Raw genomic sequence first — 26,742 nt, forward strand, 5'->3', positions numbered from 1 at the left:
AAAATACTGTACATCATTTGATAATGGAAGTAAATTTGAAAGTATCTTAAAACTGCATGCATGCTCTATCTGAATCATTAAAAAGTTCATTTTTACTGTAGTGTCCCTCTAAGGAACTTAAAACCAAATCAAAGAGAATGTAGGTAGGAAGCAGTTTTGAATTCGAGTCTAAGCTACATTGGTAGCATTTGTATACATGAGAGCATATACTTTTCATATTGTTACTTTCTATTATTAGATGTATCAGTTTTGAAAATACTACTTTTTTCTTATGCTGTTTTAAATGGATAGTAAACACCTTGAGATTGTTATATATAATTGTTTATTTTTGTGTAATAAAACAACTTTGCAATATGATTGCATTATTTATTTTGCCCTCTATTTGTGTAATTTAGCTTTGAAAATTTAGAAATTTCTAATTCTCAGTACACGAAGAAGCACCGTGCTGACTTCTCAAAAAAACATAAAGGGGCCCATTTATCAAGCTCCGGATGGAGCTTGAGGACCCGTGTTTCTGGCGAGTCTTCAGCCTCACCAGAAACACCAGTTATGAAGCAGCGGTCTAAAGACCGCTGCTCCATAACCTGTCCGCCTGCTCTGAGCAGGAGGACAAACATTGCTGCAATTCAACCCAATCGGGTTGATTGACACCCCCTGCTGGTGGCTGATTGGCCGCAAATCTGCAGGGGGCGGCGTTGCACCAGCAGCTCACAAGAGCTGCTGGTGCAATGCTGAATACAGAAAGAGTTTTGCTCTCCGCATTCAGCGAGGTCTGTCGGACCTGATCCGCACTGTCGGATTAGGTCCGACAGACCTTTGTTAAATAGGCCCCCAAGACTTGGCTGATATGTTATTCTATAGCAACACAATATGTTTACTTACTCTTTAAATAGCCTAGGAAATTAAGTCTGGTTCAATTTTTCTGTGAGCTAACGGTTTGAAACATTAGCTCACAGAAAAAAAATGACTTTTAAAGTTGTCAGCAGAGTGCGGGTTATTTGAATTTCATATCTTTATTAAAAAGTAAGTTATAGCGTATCTTCATTACAACTGATGAATTTCTGTATGTGAAGTACACATATATTAAAGAGGCACTGAATCCAAATATTTTCTTTCGTTATTCAGATAGAGCAAGCAAATTTAAGCAACTTTCTAATTTACTCCTATTATCAATTTTTCTTCATTCTCTTGCTATCTTTATTTGAAAAAGAAGGCATCTAAGCTAAAGAGTCAGCCATTTTTTGGTTCAGAGCCTGGACAGCCCTTGTTTATTGGTGGGTGAATTTATCCACCAATCAGCAAGAACAACCCAGGTTGTTCACCAAAAATGGGCCAGCATCAAAACTTACATTCTTGCTTTTCAAATTAAGATACCAAGAGAATGAAGAAAAATAGATTATAGGAGTAAATTAGAAAGTTGCTTAAAATTACATGCTCTAATGGAAAGAGAGTACGATTCCCAGTATACCAGAGATCAAAAACTGTTTGAAGAAACAGTGTATTCTAGAACAGATTGATACAAATTTAAATGATGTTCAAGACATAAGTAAGTTTTTTCTGAAATGGTCACTTTTCATTAAAACCTTTCCGACCAATGAAATTGACCATTTAATCTATCCATTCAGAAACTTAGAACTGGTTCTTTTGGGTGTATGGTAATTTTCCGTCTCCATATATTTTTTTTCCCCACTCACTGTATCCGTACATCCTCCCCCTTCTCCCCCTTTCCCCCTTCGTTCCCTCTCCTATCCCCCCTTTTTTTCTTCTTCCTTCTTTGTTGTTGTTGTTGTTTTGGTCAGTTCTGTCCTGTGTTACTGTTTTGTTTAAAATTGGGGGGGGAAACAATTCCAACAGATTGTGTGTGTCATGTAATAATACAGGAATGGACATATACTTGTTGTTTTAATTTATTATTGCTAAGAGCTGCTAGAGTAATTTTTGTTATTGAAACGCTGGGTTTATATATACCAAACAATTATTTGTTTCTGCCTGCTGCAACAGGAAAAATCTATGTTATTCACTTTATACATTCCTGTCATTCCAATTTTATCCTTTTTGTTGGATATAAATAAAAAGGTTAAAAAAAAATTGCATGCTCTATTTGAATCACAAAATAAAAAAATTGGGTTCAGTGTCCCTTTAATTACAGTATAGTGTTCAATAAAATTAGCTGTTAAAAGAGAAATGTACTGAATGAGCAGCATAAAAATAATAATGAAAGCATGTATTAAAAATCTTATTAAAGGGACATGATACCCAAGTGTTGAAACACTTGAAAGTGATGCAGCATAGCTGTAAAAAGCTGACTAGAAAATATCACCTGAACATTAGTGATGTCGCGAACCTAAAATTTTCGGTTCGCGAACCGCGGACTCAAACTTCCGGTATTGTCCGCGAACGCGCGAACCGCCATTGAATTCAATAGGCAGGCGAACTTTAAAACCTACAAGGACTCTTTCTGGCCACAATAGTGATGGAAAAGTTGTTTCAAGGGTCCTAACACCTGGACTGTTGCATGCTGAAGGGGGATCCCTGGCAAAACTCCCATGGAAAATTACATAGTTGATGCAGAGTCTGCTTTTAAGCCATAATGGGTCTAAATCAACTAACATTCCCAAAGTGGCTGTCTCAAAACATCCCGGACAGAAGATAGATTGATAGTGATAGATAGGATAGATATACATAGATTGATAGTTAGATAGAATCGATAGAAGAGAAATAGATATATTTGTTAGATATATAATTACCCTAATAAATTCTAATAATCAAACATGCGTTCTTGGACCCAACTAGCTTGTGTCAATTAGTACTTTTCTTAGCACTTTAATCCCTGTTTCCCCCCCCCCCCCTATCGTGGGAGTTCTATATGGCCTGCCAGATTACCCTGAAAAATTATAATAATAAGACATGTGGTCTGCTACCTATTTTAACGAGGTTGTGTTTTAAGTACTACCATTCTTAGCACTTTAATCTCTGTAACTCCCCCTATTTGGTGAGGTCTATACGGCCTGGATGATTACCCATACAAAATATAATAATAAGACATCTGCTCTTGGTCTGCGACCTATGGTAACTATGTTGTGTTAATTAGTAATGTCCTTCGCATTTTAATAGCTGTTACTCATACTCACCCTATCGGTGGAGGTCTATATGGCCTGCATGATTACCCTTACAAAATATAACAACCAAACATATGTTCTGGGACCCATGGTAAGTAGGTTGTATTATGTAGTACTGTTCTTTGCATTTTCATACCTGTTACAACACCAAGTGGTGGCAACAAATATGATTGGTGTAAATATTTTTTAAGTAGGCCTGGCACACAGGCTTGGAAGGCTGTAGAAAAGTGCAATTCAAAGGCACGAGCAAACTGAGGGTTAAGATCATCAACAATAAAGATTTTTTTAATTTTAATTAGTAACTATACTGTGACAAAAAATTAAGATTGGTGTAAATAGTTGGCAAGACGGCCTGGCACAAAAGGATGGCAGGCAGGAGGGAGATGCAATTCAAGGACACTAGGAGACTGATTACTGACAGTCTAAACAGTGATGATTGACAATTTTTGCAATACTGTTAACAGAAATATGATTGCTGACAACAATTGGCTAGGTGGGGGCCTGGCTCACAGCAGGCTGCAAGGCAGCAGGAAAGTGCGTTTCAATGGCACCAGCAAACTGACGATTCAAATCACAGCAACTATTACCAAAAATTTTAATTTTTAATTATTAGAATACTGTCACAACAAATATGATTGGTGTAAATATTTTTTAAGTAGGCCTGGCACACAGGCTTGGAAGGCTGTAGACAACTGAATTCAAAGGCACGAGCAAACTGAGGGTTAAGATCATCAACAATAAAGATTTTTTTAATTATAATTAGTAACTATACTGTGACAAAAAATTAGGATTGGTGTAAATAGTTGGCAAGACGGCCTGGCACAAAAGGATGGCAGGCAGGAGGGAGATGCAATTCAAGGACACTAGGAGACTGATTACTGACAGTCTAAACAGTGATGATTGACAATTTTTGCAATACTGTTAACAGAAATATGATTGCTGACAACAATTGGCTAGGTGGGGGCCTGGCTCACAGCAGGCTGCAAGGCAGCAAGAAAGTGCGTTTCAATGGCACCAGCAAACTGACGATTCAAATCACAGCAACTATTACCAAAAATTTTAATTTTTAATTATTAGAATACTGTAACAACAAATATGATTGGTGTAAATATTTTTTAAGTAGGCCTGGCACACAGGCTTGGAAGGCTGTAGAAAACTGCAATTCAAAGGCACGAGCAAACTGAGGGTTAAGATCATCAACAATAAAGATTTTTTTAATTTTAATTAGTAACTATACTGTGACAAAAAATTAAGATTGGTGTAAATAGTTGGCAAGACGGCCTGGCACAAAAGGATGGCAGGCAGGAGGGAGATGCAATTCAAGGACACTAGGAGACTGATTACTGACAGTCTAAACAGTGATGATTGACAATTTTTGCAATCCTGTTAACAGAAATATGATTGCTGACAACAATTGGCTAGGTGGGGGCCTGGCTCACAGCAGGCTGCAAGGCAGCAGGAAAGTGCGTTTCAATGGCACCAGCAAACTGACGATTCAAATCACAGCAACTATTACCAAAAATTTTAATTTTTAATTATTAGAATACTGTCACAACAAATATGATTGGTGTAAATATTTTTTAAGTAGGCCTGGCACACAGGCTTGGAAGGCTGTAGACAACTGAATTCAAAGGCACGAGCAAACTGAGGGTTAAGATCATCAACAATAAAGATTTTTTTAATTATAATTAGTAACTATACTGTGACAAAAAATTAGGATTGGTGTAAATAGTTGGCAAGACGGCCTGGCACAAAAGGATGGCAGGCAGGAGGGAGATGCAATTCAAGGACACTAGGAGACTGATTACTGACAGTCTAAACAGTGATGATTGACAATTTTTGCAATACTGTTAACAGAAATATGATTGCTGACAACAATTGGCTAGGTGGGGGCCTGGCTCACAGCAGGCTGCAAGGCAGCAGGAAAGTGCGTTTCAATGGCACCAGCAAACTGACGATTCAAATCACAGCAACTATTACCAAAAATTTTAATTTTTAATTATTAGAATACTGTCACAACAAATATGATTGGTGTAAATATTTTTTAAGTAGGCCTGGCACACAGGCTTGGAAGGCTGTAGACAACTGAATTCAAAGGCACGAGCAAACTGAGGGTTAAGATCATCAACAATAACGATTTTTTTAATTATAATTAGTAACTATACTGTGACAAAAAATTAGGATTGGTGTAAATAGTTGGCAAGACGGCCTGGCACAAAAGGATGGCAGGCAGGAGGGAGATGCAATTCAAGGACACTAGGAGACTGATTACTGACAGTCTAAACAGTGATGATTGACAATTTTTGCAATACTGTTAACAGAAATATGATTGCTGACAACAATTGGCTAGGTAGGGGCCTGGCTCACAGCAGGCTGCAAGGCAGGAGGAAAGTGCGTTTCAATGGCACCAGCAAACTGACGATTCAAATCACAGCAACTATTACCAAAATTTTTAATTTTTAATTATTAGAATACTGTCACAACAAATATGATTGGTGTAAATATTTTTTAAGTAGGCCTGGCACACAGGCTTGGAAGGCTGTAGAAAAGTGCAATTCAAAGACACGAGCAAACTGAGGGTTAAGATCAACACTAAAATTTTTTTTTATTTAAATTAATAACTATACTGTCTGACTGTGACAACAATTATGATTGGTGTAAATAGTTAGCTAGACGGCCTGGCACAAAAGGCTGGCAGTGGCAGGCAGGAGGTAAATGAAATTCAATGGCCCTAGGAGACTGAATATTTGCAGTCCAAAAAATTATGATTTTTTTTTTTTTATTACTGTTACAAGAATTGTGATTGGTGCCACTAATTGGCTACTTGGGCCTGGCAGACAGGCTGGCAGATAGGAGTCGTGGATGGTAGGTAGGGCAGTAATTGAACACAGTATGCTGTGTAAGTGACAAAAACACAGGACTGATAGAAAATTAAGTTACATTACACTAGCAAAATATTTTAAAATTTTAGATTTTAATATTAAAATTATGTTAAGAAGTGCAATGCACATATGACTCTATGAGTGGTTGCACTGGCTGGCTGCTACGTAGGGCAGCAATTATAACAACAGTATGCTGTGTAAGTCAGATAGACAGTTAGACACAGGCCTGATAGAAAATACAATTAGATTACACTAGCATAATGATTTAAAGACTTTTTTTTGGAAATTTTAAGAAAAAGGTTAAGCACATACATATGAGTCGTGGCTGATAGCCTTGGAAGGGCAGCTATTAAAAACAGTAGGCTATGTATGTCGGATACACACACGCCTGATAGAAAATACTATTAGATTACACTAGAAAAATGATTGAAATTATTTTTTTGGGGGGGAAATTAAAAAAAGGTTAAACACATATGAGTCGTGGCTCATAGACTAGGGAGGGCAGCAAGTAAACACAGTAGGCTCTCTATGTCAGCAAAACACACAGGCCGGATAGAAAATTAGATTTGATTACACTAGCAAACAAATTTAAACTTTTTTTTTTTTATATTAAAATTAAGATGAAAGAAAAATAGATATGAGTGCTGGGTGGCTGCCTGGCACAGACCAATTAACCAAAAGACTGAAAAAAAGAGGTATATTAATGCTGAGTGAGCCTGACAGACACAGGCATGATAGTAAATGTAATTAGATTACACTAGAAAAATATTTTTTTGTGTTTTTTTTTTAAATTAAAAATAATATTATAAACGGATATTAACACTGCTGGCTGCTGGCTGGCACAGAGCAATGAACCAGAGTATATGCTGTGTGACACTGGCCTGATAGAAAATGAAAAAAAATTACACTAGAAAAATAATTATATTTTTGGGTTAGTTAAATTTAAACTAATGTTGTTAGGGAGATATCAGTGGTGGCAGTAGTCACAGCATATGCTGTGAGCCTTAAACACACAGCTGAAAGCCAGGCAAATGCTAATAAAAACAAACAAACAAAAAAAAAAAACGGCACGAAATATAGCCCTAAAAAGGGCTTTTTGGGGTGCTGTGCTTGCAGCAGAGATGAGTGGAGTCCTTCTGGACTGTAAATACACTAGCCTAGCTATGTTTTTACTATTAATGTCAGGAGCGAAAACACAACACGTCCTCTCATTAAAAAAGCAAGGTCGTTATGAGTCTAAAATGGCGGATTCCGAGTAGCTGGGAGTGTCTGTGAGGGAGTGTCTGATGTTGATTGGCTCTAAATTGTCAGGCGGCTGTGACATAAAGGGTCAAAGTTTCCACAATTATGACACATAGGGGCGGATCGAACATCGCCATGTGTTCGCCCACAAATGCGAACGCGAACAAGCTATGTTCGCTGTTAACCGTTCGCGGGCGAACAGTTCGGGACATCACTACTGAACATCTCTATGTAAAAAGAAAGATTTTTTACCTCAAAATGTCCTAAGTATTCACACCCCATTGTAAAGGACTTTAAGCAGTAAATCAGTGTGCCTGTCCCGGGACATGCAAGGGAGCCTGCCTCATGCACACTCATGGGGCGCGATCCGATATAGATCGCAGTTTGCGGCGCAAGCGAGGGAACCCGCGTCGCCCGCAGTTTCAGCTCGCAACTCGAGCTATCCCATATATGTCGCCGTCAGATGCTAACGTGCCGTAAGTCTGACAAACCAGCGATGTCCAGAAATCTGCGCAAGTACAAATTTCTGGCGTTGCCAGTGACTTGCGGCACGTTAGAAACTGCCGGCGCCTACAAAACCTGACTAAAGTCTAAATCACCCGCACTGTCTAACACGCCTCCCTAACATAGCCCGACACGTCTAACACGCCTCCCTAACATAGCCCGACACGTCTAACCCTCTATAACGTCTATCCGTTATCCCCCCTCACTAGCCTAACAATAAAATATGTATTAACCCCTAAACCGCCACTACCTAATAAAGTTATTAACCCCTAAACCGCCGCCAGCTATATTAAATCTATAACCCCCTAAAGTGAGCCCCTAACACCGCCGCCATCTACCTTACCTACCCCCTAAAGTGAGCCCCTACCCCGCAGCTATTTTAAAATTATTAGCCCCTAATCTAATCCCCCTACCCCGCCGCCATCTATATTATATTATTTAACCCCTAAAATACTAAACTATCCCTACCACTAAACCTAAGTCTAACCCTACAAATAGCCCTGAAAAGGGCTTTTGCGTGGCATTGCCCCAAAGTAACAGCTCTTTTGCCAGCCCTTAAAAGGGCTTTTTGCGGGGCATGCCCCAAAGTAACAGCTCTTTTGCCAGCCCTTAAAAGGGCTTTTGGCGGGGCTTTGTCACAAAGTAAACTGCTCTTTTGCCTACAATCTACATCCCCCTACACCGCGGCCACCTATAATAAATGTATTAACCCCTAATCTAATCCCCCTACACCGCCGCCAGCTATATTAACTATATTAACCCTAATTATATTAGGGTTAATAAAGTTAATATAGTTATTATATTATATATATTAACTATATTAACCCTAATTATATTAGGGTTAATATAGTTAATATCGTTATTATATTATATATATATTAAGTATAATAACCCTATCTAACTCTAACATCCTAACTAAACTCTTATTAAAATAAATCTAATATTAATATTATTAATTAAAATATTCCTATTTAAATCTAAATACTTACCTATAAAATAAACCCTAAGATAGCTACAATGTAATTAATAATTACATTATAGCTATGTTAGGGTTTATATTTATTTTACAGGTAAATTGTTAATTATTTTAACTAGGTATAATAGCTATTAAATAGTTATTAACTATTTAATAGCTACCTAGTTAAAATAATTACCCAATTACCTGTAAAATAAATCCTTACCTAAGTTACAAATACACCTACACTATCAATAAATTAAATAAACTACAAATACCTATCTAAAAATACAATTAAATAAACTAAACTAAATTACAAAAAAAAAACCCAAACACTAAATTACAAAAAATAAAAAAAAGATTACAAGATTTTTAAGCTAATTACACCTATTCTAAGGTGTATCCCCCCTAATAAAATAATAAAGCCCCCCAAAATAAAAAAATTCCCTACCCTATTCTAAATTAAAACAAGTTCAAAGCTCTTTTACCTTACCAGCCCTTAAAAGGGCCTTTTGTGGGGGCATGCCCCAAAGAAAACTGCTCTTTTGCCTGCAAAAAAAAAACACAATACCACCCCCCAACATTACAACCCTCCACCCACATACCCCTAATCTAACCCAAACCCCCCTTAAATAAACCTAACACTACCCCCCCTGAAGATCTCCCTACCTTGTATTCACCCCGTCGGGCAGAACTCCTGATCCGATCCGGGCGATGTGTTCCAGCAAGCGGCAGTGAAGTCTTCTTCCATCCGGGCGATGTCTTGAAGCAAGCAGCAGAGAGTCTTCTTCCATCGGCGACGTCTTCAAGCAAATCGGCATCTTCAATCTTCTTACTTCGCTCCTCCGCCGCGGAGCATCCTTCCGGCACGACGACTTCCCGACGAATGAGGTTCCTTTAAATGACGTCATCCAAGATGGCGTCCGTCGAATTCCGATTGGCTGATAGGATTCTATCAGCCAATCGAAATTAAGGTAGAAAAATCTGATTGGCTGATTGAATCAGCCAATCAGAATCAAGTTCAATCTGATTGGCTGATTGGTTCAGGTTTAGGGGTTAATAACTTTAGGGGTTTAGGGGTTAATAACTTTATTAGGGATTTCGGGGGGGGATCGCGGTTGACAGGTAGATAGACATTGCGCATGCGTTAGGTGTTAGGTTTTATTTTGCAGATCGCGGGTGACAGGTAGATAGACATTGCGCATGCGTTAGGTGTTAGGTTTATTTTCTAGCTAGTTTAGGGAGTTACGGGGCTCCAATAGTCAGCGTAAGGCTTCTTACGGCTGCTTTTTGTGGCGAGGTGAAAATGGAGTAAGATTTCTCCATTTTCGCCACGTAAGTCCTTACGCTGCATATTGGATACCAAACTGCGCTGGTTTGGTATACCTGCCTATGGCCCAAAAAACTACGGGCGACGGCAGAAATATATGCGCGTAACTTCTAGGTTACGCCGTATATGTGATACCAAACCAGCGTAAATATTGGCATCGCCGGCTTTTGCGGGCGACGATTTTTATCGGATCGACCCCATGTTATTTCCCTATTCAGTTTAAGGAAGTTTACTATGAAATCTCATGAGAGTTAAGTGAAATCTCACAAGGTCACAGTAAAACAGTTCATGACCTCAGCACTACTGATGCTGATTGGCTGCTGGTTATTTCTACTTTTTTTTTTTTTTTAACCAGCAGATGGGCAGAAAATGAAAGATAACTTTTTACAGAACACTTACTCTGGTGAGCTGAGGAAATTGTGTGGTAACATATCTTCCTTTTTTGCATACAGATGTTCATGTGATATTTTCTTGTCAGCTTTTTACAGCTTTGCTGCATCACTTTCAAGTGATTATGTCCCTTAATATCACACATTGAAATTTTTTGTTTAAAAACATGTAAAATGGAAATTTATATTAGTCTGTGCAATTGTTTTTTGAAATACACAGGAAAAAATGTATTTATTGTAAACAGTAAAATTATAATTAATGTACAACCTAGTCTCAAAATACAAAGTTAAAATCATAACCAAGAATACAAAATTCAAAGGGTACTTTATTTTTCTATTGTGAAATGAGTCACAGCCTTAGTGAGTGGGCTGACCAGGGACATTCCGTGGATGTGTTTGATGTTCTCTAAGTCTGGGTCTGATTTATTATTTTGCAGAAGGTAAGCTTGTGATATGTTTTAGAATATTCAAAGCATTCATTTTTAAATACAAACAAAGCTGTAGAAAAAGCAATTACAAGATAAAGCGCACTGAAAAAGCATAATTTTATTTTTAATTTTTCTTTTTTATTTCCCTACCAGTGACAGGTGCTCCCTGTCAAATTTGCTCCCCCCTGTGAGATTTTCCATTCCACAGAGCTTCATTACCCTCTTTGTAAAGCAGCTCACCACTAGCTGAGATTTTAAGGTTCAGCCTCCTCTTTTTAGAGAATTGAATGAAGTCTGCCCAAGGGTAGCATATTTCTCTCAATATTACAGAGTTTTAAAGAATCAGCCATTAAGGGCCATGAAATATAGTAGAATTACATAATTAACAAGTGCATTATAAAAAGCTCAGTAGGAGCTAGTGATTTAGAAAGTGTGCATATAAAATACTGTACACAATTTGATAATAAAAGTACTGTAAATAGGAAATTCCCTTAAAACGGCATGCTTTGTCTGATTCTTGATTTATTTTGTGTGTATCCTATCAGGTCTGCTGTTCCTCGTGCTTTTGGCATACCTATTTTTCACAAGCCTCTGGCCAGTTACTGCTCTATATGTGAGCTGGATTGCATTGGACTGGGATACTCCGGAAGCAGGTAAAAATAATTAGCAGTGTGTACAGTTTAACTAAAAGTAACTTAACAGAAAATATGTGTATCTCACTTAGTAGCACTATGATCAGTATTCACTACAGTAACATATTAAAAGGGGCACATTTTTTATTACATAATGAAAAGTGACATAGAATTAAAGTGAATGTAAAGTTTAATGAATAAGTGCCCAATATCTAAAAATACTCTTAAAAACAGGGGCACTTTCATTCATTAAACTTTACAATGAAGCTTCTTTTTTTAAAATACTTACCTTTGCTATATGGAAAACAGACCGGCGATCCTCCGCCCCCAGCTCCTGCTGTAGTTAGCAGATTGATGACAAATCCGGCTTCCTCCAATCGTTGCTTAGCCTCACGAGCTGGACACTAAAGGGGGCACGCAACAATCGGAGGAAGCCGGCCATTAATACTTCTCATACATTTTTGTGTTGTGACATCAGTGGCAGTTTTATAGGGTGCTATGCATCACCATTCGTTACTGTAGCACCCCCAAACTCAAAGGTGCCATTTGTTATTTTTATATGTCCAGTGCAGAGGAAGAGGGAAAAAAAAGAGTATAAAAACTTGGTGGTAGGAAAAAGCAGAATAAGGGATACCTCACCAGTACCCCATGCACCCTTGATATTTAGCTTTGCAGTTCATGTTTGGCTATTAGTATAGCATGCTCAGTTCAGAAGGATACAAACACCCCCTGGTCTCTGTTGCCTGCCGTCTGTTGGAGACCTTGTCATGCTTCCCAAGTTTTTCCCTTGTACCCAGGTATATATGGACATGAGATATACTCCTCACACTGTTCATGAAACTGTTTCCCACTTACTAATGATTTTGCACTCTTCAGCTCAGCTATATACATGTGCCAATAGTCGAGGAATTCTCCTGCTGTGACCTTATTCAGGCCATGGGGTCAATTTATCAAAGCTATAAATCTCAGTGCATTCGCCGGCGTCAATACGCTCGCCAGGCATCGCTGACGCAGATCTGAATACAATACCCTTATTTATCAAAAAAGCAGTCAAAAACACGCTCGTCAAGTATGGTGCGAAGAGCATCGGACTGTTGTTAACTAACAGTCATTGATGTCGAAGTTATTCGGGTTTTTCCCAACTTTATTTATACCATTTCATTAATGTCCATGAACAAGCACATTTCTCTGAAGCTAATCTTTTATTTTTCATCTGTTAATGTCCAAGAAATAGCTACATTTATACCTCAACAAACAATTTCTCATAGAAAGTTATCTTTATATTGATTTGTTATACAAAAAAATCTGTTATATGATACTTTCACATAAATTAATGTGTATTTGTATTTCTAGAAGTCATGATATGCTTTTATCTCATATTTTTTTTAATAAATGATTATTAATGCTATAATTTGTACATATATATTTGCACATACTTGTGTGTGTGTGTGTGTGTGTATATATATATATATATATATATATATATATATATATACACGTGTGTGTGTGTTATGTCAGAAATCTTTTGCAAACATATTTACATGTCCCTAAATTCCTTTTTTTTGTTCTAAACAATGTTGTCTTTCATATCTCTGTGTTTATTTATACCACTATATGTATATAGTGTAAATGTATTATTATTCTGAGCAGGAATAATTGCAAATAAAACATGTAATCAGAGTATCATATGTATTTATTTGCAATCAATGGATATTTTAAGAGCTGGCCAGTTTTCTCTCTGTACCTGTGTAACCCCTCCTGATTGCAATCTAGTTTTAAAAACCACCCCTTCACAGGTGTTATAAAATGGGCTGGCATATAAGATGACATTTCTTACTGAAAAAGAAAATCAAGAGAAGGAAGAAATACACTGAAAATAGCATGACAGTAAAGAGGTGATTTTAATTTCTGCTGTAACTGACAGTTTAATGTTAGGTGGGCTATCCCTTTGAGCTATCAGCTTAAGATTATATTGAATCAAACATCAATTCGAATTTTAAAATCCTTGTCTAAACCTTGTCTTATACTTCAAAGTATAATACACAATGTAACAAATGGCACTTACAAGTTCTGATGAGTGATCAATGATACAAGTATCAAGCAATTTGATTCGTTAGTGATAGTTTAAAATGTATATTTGAATCAGATTGGCATAAATAATGTGAATATGCATATTCCAATCAAAAGTGGTTGAAAAATTCACTAGTGTGTGGGTTGTTTGCGTCATAATTGGTGCAAAACATGTTGAGTCAAAATTGGCGCGAAGTGAAGACTGGGACTTGTATTACATGGCTTAAACATGGTGCACATAGTTTTTTAACAAAAAATAAAAAGGAAGTTAGCTATATTATGTTGTGTATTTCATTTTTATCTCTATATCTATTAGTACGACAAGTTTGGGGCAAAACTTTTCAACAAATTTGTAGAAATAATATTGTCCCCTTGCTTTGTAATGGGAGACAAATTTGTAGCATAATCCATAAGTAGTAATGTATTTTTCATTTTTATCCCTACAGGGAGTGCAGAATTATTAGGCAAATGAGTATTTTGACCACATCATCCTCTTTATGCATGTTGTCTTACTCCAAGCTGTATAGGCTCAAAAGCCTACTACCAATTAAGCATATTAGGTGATGTGCATCTCTGTAATGAGAAGGGGTGTGGTCTAATGACATCAACACCCTATATCAGGTGTGCATAATTATTAGGCAACTTCCTTTCCTTTGGCAAAATGGGTCAAAAGAAGGACTTGACAGGCTCAGAAAAGTCAAAAATAGTGAGATATCTTGCAGAGGGATGCAGCACTCTTAAAATTGCAAAGCTTCTGAAGCGTGATCATCGAACAATCAAGCGTTTCATTCAAAATAGTCAACAGGGTCGCAAGAAGCGTGTGGAAAAACCAAGGCGCAAAATAACTGCCCATGAACTGAGAAAAGTCAAGCGTGCAGCTGCCAAGATGCCACTTGCCACCAGTTTGGCCATATTTCAGAGCTTCAACATCACTGGAGTGCCCAAAAGCACAAGGTGTGCAATACTCAGAGACATGGCCAAGGTAAGAAAGGCTGAAAGACGACCACCACTGAACAAGACACACAAGCTGAAACGTCAAGACTGGGCCAAGAAATATCTCAAGACTGATTTTTCTAAGGTTTTATGGACTGATGAAATGAGAGTGAGTCTTGATGGGCCAGATGGATGGGCCCGTGGCTGGATTGGTAAAGGGCAGAGAGCTCCAGTCCGACTCAGACGCCAGCAAGGTGGAGGTGGAGTACTGGTTTGGGCTGGTATCATCAAAGATGAGCTTGTGGGGCCTTTTCGGGTTGAGGATGGAGTCAAGCTCAACTCCCAGTCCTACTGCCAGTTTCTGGAAGACACCTTCTTCAAGCAGTGGTACAGGAAGAAGTCTGCCTCCTTCAAGAAAAACATGATTTTCATGCAGGACAATGCTCCATCACACGCGTCCAAGTACTCCACAGCGTGGCTTGCAAGAAAGGGTATAAAAGAAGAAAATCTAATGACATGGCCTCCTTGTTCACCTGATCTGAACCCCATTGAAAACCTGTGGTCCATCATCAAATGTGAGATTTACAAGGAGGGAAAACAGTACACCTCTCTGAACAGTGTCTGGGAGGCTGTGGTTGCTGCTGCACGCAATGTTGATGGTGAACAGATCAAAACACTGACAGAATCCATGGATGGCAGGCTTTTGAGTGTCCTTGCAAAGAAAGGTGGCTATATTGGTCACTGATTTGTTTTTGTTTTGTTTTTGAATGTCAGAAATGTATATTTGTGGATGTTGAGATGTTATATTGGTTTCACTAGTAAAAATAAATAATTGAAATGGGTATATATTTGTTTTTTGTTAAGTTGCCTAATAATTATGCACAGTAATAGTCACCTGCACACACAGATATCCCCCTAAAATAGCTATAACTAAACACAAACTAAAAACTACTTCCAAAACTATTCAGCTTTGATATTAATGAGTTTTTTGGGTTCATTGAGAACATGGTTGTTGTTCAATTATAAAATTAATCCTCAAAAATACAACTTGCCTAATAATTCTGCACTCCCTGTATATCTACTAGTGCACCAAATGTGGAGCAATAATATTGTTTGATTTAGAAAGGGTATACAATTTTAATAGAGTTTCTAATTTACTTTTATTATGTAATATACGTCATTCTCTTGCAGCATCGAACATAAGCTTTCTGTGTTTTCAGACTCCCATTGAGTTCTATGGCATCCGCGACCTCAAGGGTGGTGGATTGAAAACTAGGTACGCTACGTCAGAATACACGCGAGCGTACCTGTTAAATGTTTGATAAATTGGGAAAAGTGACAAATAGAGTAGAATGTGAATTCAAAACATCTGTAATGACGCAAGCATTGAGATTGCGCAATCGTATATTACGTCACAAATTTCAACATTTGCAGATCTTGACACTTTGATAACTACATGTGTATGTAAATGAAGTAATCAAATGTGTATGTAAATGAAGTTTACACTTTGATAACTACAGGAGATCAATCTTGCGACAAATATGACGTGTAATTCAAGCATATTTTCAGTTCATACTTTGATAAATTGACCCCCATATGTTCATGATCTGGGTTTATGAGTGAGTGTTTGTCTCAATATACCTTCTTTTATTTATTAAATGTTCTAACTTTATAGTACTTTAGACTGTAGCAGTGCTATGTTGTAATGGTGCCATGTTTACAACATTTTCTTGTCAAGTTTTGAAGCATATTCTGACACATGCGACATTTTGTGTGTCAAATTGTTGATGCACATGTCATTTTGGCACCAAAATGTTGATGCACAAGATATTTGTGTGTCATAAACTGTGTGGGAAAAATAGCTAATAGTTTAAAAAGTGGGATTTTATGGATTACGGGTACCCCCTGTGTAATTGTTTTTGAAAATAGATAAGTATTTTATCAAGCAACAGTTAAAGGAAACTATATGAAACATATTATGGCTTGAGTAATCCAGATCTGAAAAAAGGTAAAATTTTTCCACAAATGTATTCTTAATTGCAATTCTGGTAGTGAAAAGTATATGTTTAAAATTATAATTATTAAGGGTAGAACACTAAATTTTGTGAATCTAAGGTCTTGTTTTAACCCAGGGTTATGTCTAGTTTGTAGTATAACTCTTAAGGTTTCCACTCTCCAGATAGGCCCTCTTGGCTATATATAAACTAAAGAGTAGGTTTATACTTAGGGTGGGGAGGCTCCCTTAAACCTTCTGGGAATTATTCTGCCTACTCCTTGCATGATACTTTTTATCCTACTTGTTGTATACTATGTCATTAGTTTGATCTTAAATAAGTTAATGTATTGGCATGTAAACTTTGATAAATGCATTCTAATGATAGATTAAACAGTCAGATACAATAATGTATTACAGTCCAGACCAGGGATGGTTCTAGATCACACAACTTGAATATTCTAGAAAGTCAAACATGAAGCTAAATATCAAGGGTCACCTCATATTCCAATGCCTAAAACTATGTTTTGTTTTATACATCTCACCTTGCATAAAAGCAAAGACTGTGTAACAGAGGCACTAGATTGCAAGTTCAGCACTGGCAGTTCCTTTCAATTTTGGGTTAGGACGTCCTACAGTAATAGATGGGTAACTAAAGCAGCCTCTAAAACACAAAGGGTGGTTATGAATAAAGAGAATAGTTACTTTATTCTAAAAACTCCTTCTTAGTGTATCGTTAATATGCTATCACAAGGGATAGCACACTGAATGGTCAGTCCTACATTGTGCTATACAAAGTAATCTTTGCTATAGACTATATATAATAAAACGTTATATGAATAATCTAAAACCCTGGTGGCACATTGAACAGACATTTACTGGTATACTGTAAAAATAATGTATATAATAAGTGGTTGTTCTGACATATGAACAACTCGGTGGGAAAATGTCCTTAGTTTTGTAATTTCTCCTGTATTCAGACTAAACTCAGTATGCAATGTATTCACTTTACATGCAATAATATCTTGGTTTGCAGGTGGGCGACGCAGTCTGTGGGTGCGGAGCTGGTCTGTATGGAATTATTTTCGGGACTATTTCCCCATACAGGTCTGCCCATCTTATTTATATAAGCTACTATTATTTCTATGCACAACACACAACAGAAACCTATATATGTTTTCTTTATAAAGGAGCATGCATAAATAATGTACATTTTAACACTCTCCCAGTCTCATTTGTCTCTTTTGTTTTAGCTGGTTAAGACTCATAATCTCCCACCTGGACGTAATTACATCATTGGTTCACACCCACATGGGATCCTATGCATTGGAGCATTCTGTAATTTTGTCACTGAGTCCACAGGCTTCTCCCAAAAATTCCCAGGAATCCGCCCCTATTTGGCAACGTTGGCAGGGAACTTTCGTCTACCTGTACTGCGCGAGTACATGATGAGTGGGGGTATGTTTCACTGTTCACTTCATATTCCTCAAGGGTGGAAAGGAAACAATTTTAGAGATTTTTCTTAAACTGCAGGGGGATGGTTACAAAGACAAAAGGAAAATATGGTATACAAAGACTTGGTCCTATATTGCAAGTGGTGCACAAAAATAAATAGTAGCACTATTGTGTGTTAACACAACTTAAGTTAAATCAATATCACTTGTATTTTTGTGCTCATGTTACAAGTTTAACCCCTTAATGACCACAATGTACCCTGTATGTCACTGGTCGTTAAGGGTTTTTTCAGGACATAATAGCACAAGTCTAGCAAGAACACGCTATTAATTCCCTCCCTCCAGCAGGCTTTGTGGAATAGAGCAGTCTCAACGCTGGTGGCAAGACCGCGCTATAAAATAATCAAGTCCCAAAAAAAGGCCAGCGACATACAGGGTACGTCGCTGGTCCTTAAGGGGTTAAAGTAATATGTTAGCTCTCAAGTGAAAGTCTAGGACATGCTATCATCTGGATGTTGGATGGTGCAAATGCGCTAAGTCCCTCACATAATAAACTTATATGGGGGCTCACTGAAAAACTTATGTCAGCTGCTTCTCGAGTGCTAAGCCGAAGGTACGCTAAACCAAAGGTCATATAGTGGAGTTTTTCACTAACATTTAAACTATGATTTTGTATTGAGATATACGTTTATAGCACTGCACACATACATACATATATATAAATATATAGACACACATATACACTTTTGAGCCCTTCCACATTTGTGGAAGGGCTCAAACACTTCCAACAAATTGTCGAATACCATATCCCTATAAAAAACTGTTAAAAGATTTACTTCCTATAACATATTTTACATTTAAAATGTATATAAACATACACAGAATATATATTTTTATATATATAAATTTATTTTAATGTATTACACATGCGTTTTGATACACATATATTCAAGCGTTAACCTTTTTACTCTAAGAGCGCTATATTTTCCAGCACCTTGTTATATGAGAATATGAGTGATATATTGCACACTGCGCTATCCATTGAAAAGAAATGGTAAAAAGATTTCCTGGTAAATCTTTTTACCATTCTCTTGTAATACTAGATTGTGTGCTATTCTTGTCGCAGGGTCACAATATGGATAGGATACCCTGCACTATTGATTGCTCTCCACTTGCAATCTAGGCCTTGGTGAGGGTAGAGTAGAGAGATAGTAGAATTGTATTGCATACAGAGTTTGTCCATCTGTATAGGATGGCAGAAATAAAGCTAAAGGTGACAAAGAATGAAGAGATCTATGATCAGTCTTCAAACCAATAGGCGAATGACCAGAAGCAATAGAATGTGACCAACCTATACAATTTTGGCATTTTACGGTCAATTTAAACTTATTCTGATTTATATTTTACTTTACTACTGCTACCAGAGATGGAAATCACTAGATTAAAAAATAGATGTGATTACATTTCTAAACGTCATTGTGCTTGTGTACTAAAGTGCCCAATTCACACTGCACCCTAGCCTTTTTTTATTATTGTAGTGCACATGTAAATATAGTTCTCATTACTTTACCATATGCTGCCAGGCAAGCCTTCAGACTATTTAGCCTACTTTGTACTACGTTCTCTCTCACAATACATTCTTAGTCACAAACTACATTTCATGTTATGATTTTCTCTCAAACTCTTAGAACCATAGGAATTCTGGGGGGTGAGGTGGGGCAGATGGTCTCTGACTGCTGCAGTTGGTAGAAATTAATTTAAAAAGGGGCAGATTGGTCCTCCGTGAATAATTTCAGTTTCTGCCCATTTGTAGTGAAGTATGCTGAAGCTCTGATGGAGAGGAAGTGTTTATTTTACAAGATGAAAGAAAGAAAAAAGATTTTGCCCTTTTCTGTACAGAACACTCCTAAAGTAAGAATCCAACCAGCCCCTAATAATTGTTGGGGCCAATTTCAGCATGATGCCTCATAATGTATGCACCATTTGCTGTTTCTGCCTTTGTATTTCTAAAAAAAAGGCAGAGTGGCCTGGTATGCCTGCTACCCCTGTATATGTTATGGTTTAGTAACCTTCTAAGGGGGATATTTATAAAAAAAGCGGGGTAGATATTTAAAGATGCTAACACTCGATTCTCTTAAGCTAATCCCAAATTGTGATTAGACCTCCAAACTAATCACTAGGATAGATTGTGTGTGTAGGGGATGGGATAGTGCTAGTTAAAGCTTAAAAGAGATTTGGTAAATTTCTATTATATTATTAACGTATTTTAGCGATTATAAAACTCAAAATATATCTATTGTATAAACTCTAACAATAAAAATGATACATATGAATTAGATTAAATAATTTTTAATACAATGTGTTTGAAATCAATTCATAGTATGGTTGACAATATAATTAATAATAATACGATGCCGGCATCTGTTGTTTTAAAATACAATACATCCAACTTAATAAAAATGGCTTGGTAAAATATATAAAAAAGATTAATATCTGTGAATCCAAGATTAGCAATGTTAAAAGATATATCTTTAAAGCAACAAATATGTATCGTTAAATATAGCAGATAAGTATAATTTAATACAGGTACCTTTTTGAAATATATATTTCAGAATAGATCGGGACTCTCAGATATAGTATTGAACGAAAATGTAAATACAGTTCGTTGTGGAAAAGAAGTCAAAGATATTTTCTTGTAACTAATTGTTACCGTCTCTGATCCCAATTATAGATGTTTGGTTGAGACTAATGTAGCAGTCTCAGATCAGGATATTTAGTGATATGTTGTGGCAAGTAGATCATGGGTCAGGAATTATACTTTTGGAAACTACTCAATATTTAGAGAATAGTTCAAAGTACCTGACCTACTACACATCTGATCCAACTGTTTTTGTGGTATAGCAATGAGTGACTAACACAAACACAGTGGTGTTCAAAAAAACAACACTATTAAGCCCTTGGCGCTGCCGAAACAGCCAAAATAAGTGAAAACCAAAAAATAAGTCACTTTAGTCAATATAGCCAATTTATATTCCAAAGATCAAAAAGAATTAGTAATTCTATAGTAAAGAAGACTTACCAGGAGAAATGAGTCATAAAATGGATACAAATTTATTAAACATTACAGACAATTCATAAAATAATCTAACACATCTTTATCCCCTAATGCGCTGATCAGGCATATATATAAGTGTAGCAACAGTTAAAATAAATATCCCTATACAATAAAATCTAAACAGAGCAATGAAGAAAATAAAATAAAAAATGCATTTAAAACTAATGGATCGCTGGGATGAGAGGTCAAAATGGTGATCCCAGGGAGGCAATCAGATTTGGAAACCACGTCAGCTGGAGGTAAGAACTGTCTGGAGCTGCAATGAGATCGAGACCCGGATCAAAAGACAAGAAAAGAGCCACAAAATTATGGTGTTCACTTTTACTTACACCATAATGGAATTCTGTACACTCCGGCTCTTTTTCTTTTCTCCTGGTGTTTTAGCAGATAGTTGCCGTAATGTCCCTTCTTTCAAGCAGCACTTTTCAGTGAGTCAATCCGGACCGCTCAAAGAAATTCTTGCAGTCTCGGCCAAAAGGAAGTTTTCGTTAGGAACACCTGGTTCACAAGCGTAAGTGGGCGGAGCAACACGTTTCAGCCCGTTCTGGGCCTTTGTCAAGCTCCTGATGATCGGAGTATCTGGTCTTTCAAACCGTCAAGGATACCTTTGATTGGCTGTAACTAGATTTTTACTTGGTTCCTTTAATATCGGATCTTTTTTGGTTCTCCTACGTCCTCCCCTTTTTCCTCTCTGTCTGATGCCCTTCTTTTTTGTAGGTCCCTTTGCGGTAATGGACTTGCATATAAATCTTGGCCTTGTCCTTTTTAATTTTGAAAGCCGATCCAGCTTCCTTCAAGATTAAAAAGGACAAGGCCAAGATTTATATGCAAGTCCATTACCGCAAAGGGACCTACGAAAAAGAAGGGCATCAGACAGAGAGGAAAAAGGGGAGAACGTAGGAGAACCAAAAAAGATCCGATATTAAAGGAACCAAGTAAAAATCTAGTTACAGCCAATCAAAGGTATCCTTGACGGTTTAAAAGACCGTATACTCCGATCATCAGGAGCTTGACAAAGGCCCAGAACGGGCTGAAACGCGTTGCTCCGCCCACTTACGCTTGTGAACCAGGTGTTCCTAACGAAAACTTCCTTTTGGCCGAGACTTCAAGAATTTCTTTGAGCGGTCTGGATTGACTCACTGAAAAGTGCTGCTTGAAAGAGGGGACATTACGGCAACTATCTGCTAAAACACCAGGAGAAAAGAAAAAGAGCCGGAGTGTACAGAATACCTTTATGGTGTAAGTAAAAGTGAACACCATAATTTTGTGGCTCTTTTCTTGTCTTTTGATCCGGGTCTCGATCTCATTGCAGCTCCAGACGGTTCTTACCTCCAGCTGACGTGGTTTCCAAATCTGATTGCCTCCCTGGGATCACCATTTTGACCTCTCATCCCAGCGATCCATTAGTTTTAAATGCATTTTTTATTTTATTTTCTTCATTGCTCTGTTTAGATTTTATTGTATAGGGATATTTATTTTAACTGTTGCTACACTTATATATATGCCTGATCAGCGCATTAGGGGATAAAGATGTGTTAGATTATTTTATGAATTGTCTGTAATGTTTAATAAATTTGTATCCATTTTATGACTCATTTCTCCTGGTAAGTCTTCTTTACTATAGAATTACTAATTCTTTTTGATCTTTGGAATATAGATTGGCTATATTGACTAAAGTGACTTATTTTTTTGTTTTCACTTATTTTGGCTGTTTCGGCAGCGCCAAGGGCTTAATAGTGTTGTTTTTTTGAACACCACTGTGTTTGTGTTAGTAACTTGTTTTGGAGTTAGAGGAATCTCCATTTAACCCATTGGCTTATAAGTGTATCCATTCTCCCAGCGCAGTGTGATCTAACTTCTTTCTTATAGCAATGAGTGAGCAAAGTTCTACGCTTTTCACCAGAACTTATCAGAAGCGGTGAAACTTAGCCACTGTTCATCGGACCTGAACGCTCAGGAAAAGATTTTCTATCTGCTGTGTTAAATTGAATATGACAACCTACTAAGGAACTCTACTTATTCATTGCTATATTAAAATAGTTGGAGCAGATGTGTAGTAGGTCAGGTACTTCGAACTATTCTTACAATATTTGAGTAGTATCCAAAAGTATAATTCCTGACCCATGATCTACTTGCCACAACATATCACTAAATATCCTGATCCGAGACTGCTACATTAGTCTCAACCAAACATCTATAATTGGGATCAGAGACGGTAACAATTAGTTATAAGAAAATATCTTTGACTTCTTTTCCACAACGAACTGTATTTAAATTTTCGTTCAATACTATATCTGAGAGTCCCGATCCATTCCGAAATATATATTTCAAAAAGGTACTCTATATTTAACGATACATATTTGTTGCTTTAAAGATATATCTTTTAACATTGCTAATCTTGGTTTCACAGATATTAATCTTTTTTATATATTTTACCAAGCCATTTTTATTAAGTTGGATGTATTGTATTTTAAAACAACAGATGCCGGCATCGTATTATTATTAATTATTTTGTCAACCATACTATGAATTGATTTCAAACACATTGTATTAAAAATGTATTTAATCTAATTCATATGTATCATTTTTATTGTTAGAGTTTATACAATAGATATATTTTGAGTTTTATAATCGCTAAAATACGTTAATAATATAATAGAAATTTACCAAATCTCTTTTAAGCTTTAATTAGCGCTATCCCATCCCCTACACACACAAGGGGGATATTTATCAAAGGTCTGGCGGACCTGATGCCACAGTGCGGATCAGGTCCGCCAGACCTTGCTGAATGCGCAGAGCAATAAGCTCTCTGTATTCAGCATTGCACCAGCAGCTCTTGTGAGCTGCTGGTACAGCGCCGGCCCCTGCAGATTCGCGGCCAATCGGCCACCAGCAGGGAGGTGTCAATCAACCCGATCATAGTCGATTGGGTTGATTTTCGGCGATGTCTGTCTGCCTGCTCAGAGCAGGCGGACAGGGTTATGGAGCAGCGGTCTTTAGACCGCTGCTTCATAACGGGTGTTTCTGGCGAGTCTGCAGGCTCGCCAGAAACACGAACCCTCAAGCTCCATCCGGAGCTTGATAAATGGGCCCCTAAGAGATGTTGAGTAGTCTGTAAGGCTAAATGTGTTACAGATTTAAGCTGTGTTGTCCTATACTTCTGACATTTATTCTTTTACAAGGTGACCTCTTATGCTGTGCTTGAATTACATCTTTCTTCTACTTCTATCATTATTATAATATTTTATTTATATTCAACATATCTTTCAGTTCTACAGCACAACAAATAGATATCTGTTCTTCTCAAATTCATGTCACACATTATATTAAATAATCTCCAACCTCCCCTTATTTCATTTTGCTATTCCACTAATGATTTTTCTGTTTTCTCCCTCCCTTTCTCTATAGGCCTGTGTCCAGTAAATAAAAGGGCTATTAGTTATGTACTCTCACAGCGTAGTCGTGGTAATGCTGTAATAATTGTTGTGGGTGGAGCAGCAGAGTCCTTATCCTGCCATCCAGGGGTCATTTCAGTGCTCCTAAGCAGGAGACGTGGCTTTATACGCCTGGCACTTGAACATGGGTCAGTACTGCTCTGTATTGTAACATGTAGAGTTATATTTACTCAGCTATACTAATAACTATACCTCATAGCATATGTGCATACAAATAACACTGAGGACTTAACCATGATTATAAGCAAGACCCTTAGGCTCCGTACGGAGCTTGAAGGGCCGTGTTTCTGGCGAGTCTTCAGACTCGCCAGAAACACAAGTTATGAAGCAGTGGTCTAAAGACTGCTGCTCCATAACCCTGTCCGCCTGCTCTGAGCAGGCGGACAGAAATCGCCGGAAATCAACCCGATAGAGTACGATCGGGTTGATTGACACCTCCCTGCTGGTGGCTGATTGGTCTCGAGTCAGCAGGGGGCGGCGTTGCACCAGCAGCTCTTGTGAGCTGCTGGTGCAATGTTAAATGCAGAGAGCGTATTGCTCTCCGCATTCAGCGAGGTCTTGCGGACCTGATCCGCACTGTCGGATCAGGTCCGCAAGACCTTTGATAAATAGAGGCCTTAGGGTTTAAAGGGACAGTCTAGTCAAAATTAAACTTGTATGATTCAGATAGGGCATGTAATTTTAAACAAATCTCCAATTTACTTTTATCATTAAATTTGCTTTGTTCCCTTGATATACTTTGTTGAAAGCTAATCCTAGGCAGGCTCATATGTGTGACATATAGATAATATTGTGCTGACTCCAGTGGAGTTATTTATGAGAAGGAACTGATTGGCTAAAATGCAAGTCTGTCAAAAGAACTGAAATAAGGGGGCAGTCTGCAGAGGCTTAGATACAAGGTAATTACAGAGGTAAAAAGTGTATTAATATAACCATGTTGGTTATGCAAAACTGGGGAATGGGTAACAAAGGGATTATCTATCTATCTTTTTAAACAATACAAATTCTGGATTAGACTGTCCCTTTAACACATTTAACCTGTTAACACCCATGTCGTGTGCGTATTTGTGAGATTAAATCCATGGCTAGAGGCACACAGCAGCACATTTATAGCATGCTCAAGTGCATTACAACATTTTGCAAAGGACTGCTATGTCTATTTAAAATACTAAAACATGCACTTAAAAATAACTGTAAATCACAAACAGTAAAAAAAGAATACAATTTTCTTATGGTCTCCACAGATAGACAAATAGTTACAGATACTGAAATAACTTTATTACTAAAATCAGGTCCTCTGCATGTACAATTCAATAGATGCTAACTGTGATTGTCCCTTTTAAAGAGTTGTTCTTACATCACTTGGGGCATGTCTGAAATTAGACCAAAGACTATCTGTGGTACCGTACTTTTGACCTCTTCATTAGTTGCCTATTATATATATTTCAATAAGTGAAACCTTTATTTTAGTTCTTTATAAATAGCAGTTTGTCTTTCCTTCTGTCATTCGTCTCAATTATCTCTGTGTCATTTTTCTATCTTTCTTGTTGCTTTTCTGGTTGATAACTTATTATTTGCTTATCTTGGCACAGGGCAGACCTGGTACCCTCCTTCTCTTTTGGAGAAAATGACCTGTACCAACAAGTGCAATTCTCAGAGGGCAGCTTTCTGCGCTCTGTTCAATGCAAGTTTCAAAAACTTTTCGGTTTTGCTCCCTGTTTCTTTTATGGTCGCGGCCTGACATCCAGCCAGTCCAAGGGATTCATTCCTTACTCCCGGCCAATCACCACCATTTGTGAGTATTTTATATTATTGTGGCAGTTTATCAACACTATCATAATCAACTGCATGTTTTTAACACACAATATTCAGAATTATCCCCTTTGTTATCAGGAATTTTAGAGAAAAACTTGCCCAAAATACTGAAGAATTTTTAGCATGTTTGCTATCACTCCATTTAAACAGAAATAGAGCCTTCTTTTTTATTTACCTATCAAACAGCTCAATTACGAGTTTTGTGTTACGGCTATACCGCTGAAAAATTGGCCATTCCGCGGGGAATGGGCGGTGACACATATTACAAGTCGCGGCGGTTTAGGCTGTAACGCAAGCATTTTAGCCTTAATGCAACCCTCCATTCCACACTCAGAAATGACGTTTGAGTGCGTGATCTTCAATAGCGCCGTATTACAGGTTGTGCGGTCCGGCTAAAACCCTTCCTGATCCGTCCCAAACAGCTCT

At 37.5% G+C, this 26,742-nt stretch overlaps 1 protein-coding gene across 2 annotated transcripts in view; it reads left to right on the plus strand.

The window, feature by feature from the left end:
• The window catches only part of LOC128645799 (diacylglycerol O-acyltransferase 2), a 71,766-nt gene that overhangs the window by 28,339 nt on the left and 16,685 nt on the right, over positions 1-26,742 (plus strand). For both annotated transcript variants that reach the window (XM_053699045.1, XM_053699046.1), the window contains 5 exons: positions 11,395-11,502; positions 17,514-17,584; positions 17,731-17,935; positions 24,455-24,629; positions 26,094-26,296. In XM_053699045.1, the coding sequence (XP_053555020.1) occupies positions 11,395-11,502; positions 17,514-17,584; positions 17,731-17,935; positions 24,455-24,629; positions 26,094-26,296 (762 nt within the window). The remainder of the gene's footprint in view (positions 1-11,394; positions 11,503-17,513; positions 17,585-17,730; positions 17,936-24,454; positions 24,630-26,093; positions 26,297-26,742) is intronic.

The sequence above is a fragment of the Bombina bombina genome, chromosome 1, assembly GCF_027579735.1.
Source record: "Bombina bombina isolate aBomBom1 chromosome 1, aBomBom1.pri, whole genome shotgun sequence".
Taxonomy (NCBI): Eukaryota; Metazoa; Chordata; class Amphibia; order Anura; family Bombinatoridae; genus Bombina; species Bombina bombina.